The 3,475-nt window shown below is 54.0% G+C and overlaps 1 protein-coding gene across 1 annotated transcript; it reads left to right on the top strand.

Moving 5' to 3' along the window:
* Nucleotides 1-605: 605 nt before the first annotated feature.
* Nucleotides 606-3,045, top strand: LOC141277571 (CXXC-type zinc finger protein 1-like). The gene is made up of 5 exons (XM_073798894.1): nucleotides 606-1,577; nucleotides 1,704-1,867; nucleotides 2,248-2,455; nucleotides 2,557-2,667; nucleotides 2,992-3,045. The coding sequence occupies exons 1-5, from the start codon at nucleotides 1,386-1,388 to the stop codon at nucleotides 3,043-3,045; spliced, it is 729 nt and encodes a 242-aa protein (XP_073654995.1). The 5' UTR covers nucleotides 606-1,385.
* The last annotated feature ends 430 nt before the right edge of the window (nucleotides 3,046-3,475 follow it).

Here is a 3,475-nt window from a genome sequence, read left to right as displayed (position 1 = left end):
TGCCCCGTGTGATGCTTATTCATTGGAAAGTGTTCAGACTTCCTTTAAGACTAAGGCCAGGGTGAGTTTTTATTAATATTGCATCTGTAGCTCGAAACTAGTATGTGTTCTCTGGTTGATAACTGTCTTAACCAAAACGTGTGTATTCTTTGTGTGTGTGCTTGCTCTTTTAATCTTTGAGAGTAATGATTTGCGTGTGTGTGCAAATGCACGCAAAGATTTAAAAACATTTGTATATTTATATATTTTAGCAGGCGTTACTGGGTTCAGGTAGGAGTAGTTTTCAGAATAAAGACTGTCAAATTCTTCTAGGTGAGTGAGTCAGGGCAGACAGCGCACAGCGTGGCACGTGCAAGTGGGGGAGGGGGCAGGGCTTGGCATGGCTCAGCATGTGAGAGGTAAGGCAGAGCAGAGTATGTACAGGAAGTGGGGAGGGGTATATGAGGCTGAGAGTCTGGGAGGCGGGCAGGGCCTGGCAGCGCATGGGACCCACAGGGCTGGGAGCCTTAAGGCAAGACAGAGTGTGTCCAAGAAGGCAGAGTCAGGCATGTGGAGCCTGGAGAGACTAGGCAGACTGGGCGGGACAGAAAGGTGGGCGGAGCATGTCTGAGGGACTGGGCCGGCTGGGCAGAGGAGGCTTGTCTGGGACCATGGTGTAGGGCAAGCAGGGTAGCAGGTGTGTCCTGGAGGGTGGACAAGGCAGGCTGAGCCCTCTAAGTGTAAGGAGGTGGAGTCTAGCTTTTCTGGGTGGATATGCAGGGCCTTATGAATTCGACTGGGCAAGATGCAGCCAGATGGACTAGCCAAGTGTGTCTGGATAAGGTGGGCAAGCAGGGCCAGGTGGTGCCAGTCATTCCCAGGCAGGCAAGACCTAGTGCATCCAGGCAGGTGCTGTGGGCCCCAGCCACAGTGGCCAGAGGGTGAGGCCAGGAGTGTTGGGGCAGGGTGAGCCCATCCCCACCCACTTAGTGCTGACCCAGAGCCCTCCTTCCATCAGCACAGGAGCGCTACTTATAATCCCTGGTCTCTGGTGAATCTAGGACACAGGGTGGTTGGGGGAATGGAGCTGCTGCGAGGGTCTGCCCGTCAGTTCTTAACTGTGATACTCTCAGAGACTTTGCCATAGTCCCCCTGACAACTGCTCACTCGATCACACCTGCCTCAACTACAGAAGTCTGAGCTGTCCCAGAAGTACCAGGTGGGGGCAATGCCATCGGCAGGAAAGGAGGCCATACACCAGCTGTTGTCTGAAAAGCACCTGCCTCAGTACTGAAGCTTATACCAGGACTTTTATATACGAGATTCTTGACAATCAAAGCCTGATGAGTGTATGGCAGGGCCCCTGCGTGGAAGGGTAAGGACATTGAAGGCAGGGAGGCTCAGCAATGAAGAGAGAGGCGGCACGGAGTGTCCAGAGATCATTTAAGAAACAAATTGGGGAGACCTGTCAGCATTTTTCTCGCCTACAGCCCTGGATGAATGACACTGAGGACTTCCCATTCCTAGATTCTGCACTGCAGAAGCAGGCAATGGATACGAAGAAAAGGAAGAATTTGAAGAAAAAAGTGGAGTGGAAGGTGACAGAAATGGTGGAATGGGGGGCATGGAGGCAGAGGTTGGGGGCAGAATGCAAGGTAGTAGTACAGGGTTAGGGGGCTGACACTGATTCCCCTGCCCCTGCTTTGACCACTCTTGTCTCACAGAAAGAGAAGCAGCAGAAGCTCATGGAAAAGTCAGAAGACCCAGAGCAGTCAGGTGCCGAGCACCCAGCCTCACTGCGGCAGTGCCTGGGGCCTGACTGTGTGCACCCCACCCGGCCAGGCTCCAAGTACTGCTCGGACGACTGTGGCATGAAGCTGGCAGCTGAGTGAGTGCACCTGGAGGTTAAGCAACAGGGAATAAAGTAGGGCATGATCTATGCCAGCTGTAAGTCCATCTACCCCGCTACCTATGTATCCTCCACCATTCGTCCGCTCATCCACCTATCCATCCACCCTTACATCCACCGACCCGCTGAACCACCCATCCACATTCCATCCACCAACCCACTCATTCACCCTCAACAGTCACTTACCCACCCAGCTGTCTAGCCATGCACCCAACCATCCACCATCCAAGCACGCATTCACCAACATTCACTCATCTACCATTCATTATCCTAAACATCCACCATTCGGTCACTCATCCATTTCTTCTTATTTTGATGCCCCCACATACGCATTCCATTCTTGCTGTCTCCCCTTCCAGCCGCATCTATGCGATCCTGCCCAAGCGCATCCAGCAGTGGCAGAAGAGCCCTTGCATTGCTGAGGAGCATGGCAAGAAAATGCTCGAGCGCATCCACCGTGAGCAGCAGGACACCCACACCCGCCTGAAGGACTTAGAGTGCCATTTCCATGAACTTGAGGCCATCATTCAGCGTGGCAAGCAGCAGGCTGTGTGCAAAGACGAAGAGGTGAGTGGGAATGGGTGGGGTGGAGCAGAAAGGTGCCTGATATCTTGCCCTGCCGTCCCCACCCTGCACTGCTTTACTGGCCCTTCTACTGTCCTATGCAGAGTGACAAGCATGGCAGGAACAGCGTCAACCTGCAGATCTTCTGTGTCTCCTGCGGGCAACCCATCAATACGCAGGTTGCCCTGCGCCACATGGAGCGCTGCTTCGCCAAGGTTGGAGCATTGGCTGGGGGAAGATGGGGCAAGGGTGTTTTTGGCTGGGTGGGGTCCATGAGGAGGGGGGCAGGTTTGGTGCCCGGGTATTTGTTGTAGAAGACAATACAACACACATCCACGGCTCTACCCATTTGTGCTTTTCTTCCACCCCCAGTAAAGGGGCCAAGATTTGGGCATCAGCCACTGGTGAGGGGGGGACATCGGCTGAGCAGACAGGAGCGTAGGGTCCACAGGGAGCAAATGTGTTGTTTGGGGCTTTTTCATGGGAGGTTACGCAGTGTGTGTCTATAGTTCCTCCCATTTGTACTCTTTTTTCCCCAGTATGAGCGCAAATCGCCCTTCACGTCCATGTACCCCACTCGCATTGAGGGGTGAGTGTGAGTGCTGCTCAGGGTCAAAGGCACGATGTGGACAAGGTCAGGAGCAGGGTGGGCAAGATCAAGGGCAGGATGTGGGTAGGCTCAGAGACAGAGGTGGGCAGATTAGCGGCAGGGTATAGGTGGGGTTGGGGACAAAGTGTGGGCAGGGTTCAGGGTGGGACCAGCCTCCTCCTGACCCTTAGCACCTCACTTTCACCTCTCCCCAGAGCCACAAGGCTCTTCTGTGATGTTTACAACCCACGGAGTAAGAGGTACTGTAAGCGACTCCAGGTGTTATGCCCTGAGCACTCGAAGGACCCCAAGGTGAGACTTTTCTTTCTCTACCTCATCGCCCTCCATTCCTCCCCTTCTCCCTACCTGACCACCTTCCTCTCGTCCTCCAGTGCTTGATTGCCTCCTATTCCTTCTTCCTTCTGCCTGACTGC

This window comes from Tursiops truncatus, chromosome X (genome assembly GCF_011762595.2).
Source record: "Tursiops truncatus isolate mTurTru1 chromosome X, mTurTru1.mat.Y, whole genome shotgun sequence".
NCBI classification, from domain to species: domain Eukaryota; kingdom Metazoa; phylum Chordata; class Mammalia; order Artiodactyla; family Delphinidae; genus Tursiops; species Tursiops truncatus.
Note: the sequence above shows the minus strand (reverse complement) of the source record. Positions and strands in the feature narration are given on the sequence as shown.

What these genes read in the sequence shown, in the direction of transcription:
- LOC141277571 (XM_073798894.1), top strand. Translation starts at nt 1,386, where the DNA reads ATGAAGAGAGAGGCGGCACGGAGTGTCCAGAGATCATTTAAGAAACAA. An exon ending in GGCATGAAGCTGGCAGCTGA is followed by an intron (nt 1,868 to 2,247) that starts GTGAGTGCACCT and finishes CTCCCCTTCCAG; the next exon opens with CCGCATCTATGCGATCCTGC. An exon ending in TGGAGCGCTGCTTCGCCAAG is followed by an intron (nt 2,668 to 2,991) that starts GTTGGAGCATTG and finishes TTTTTTCCCCAG; the next exon opens with TATGAGCGCAAATCGCCCTT.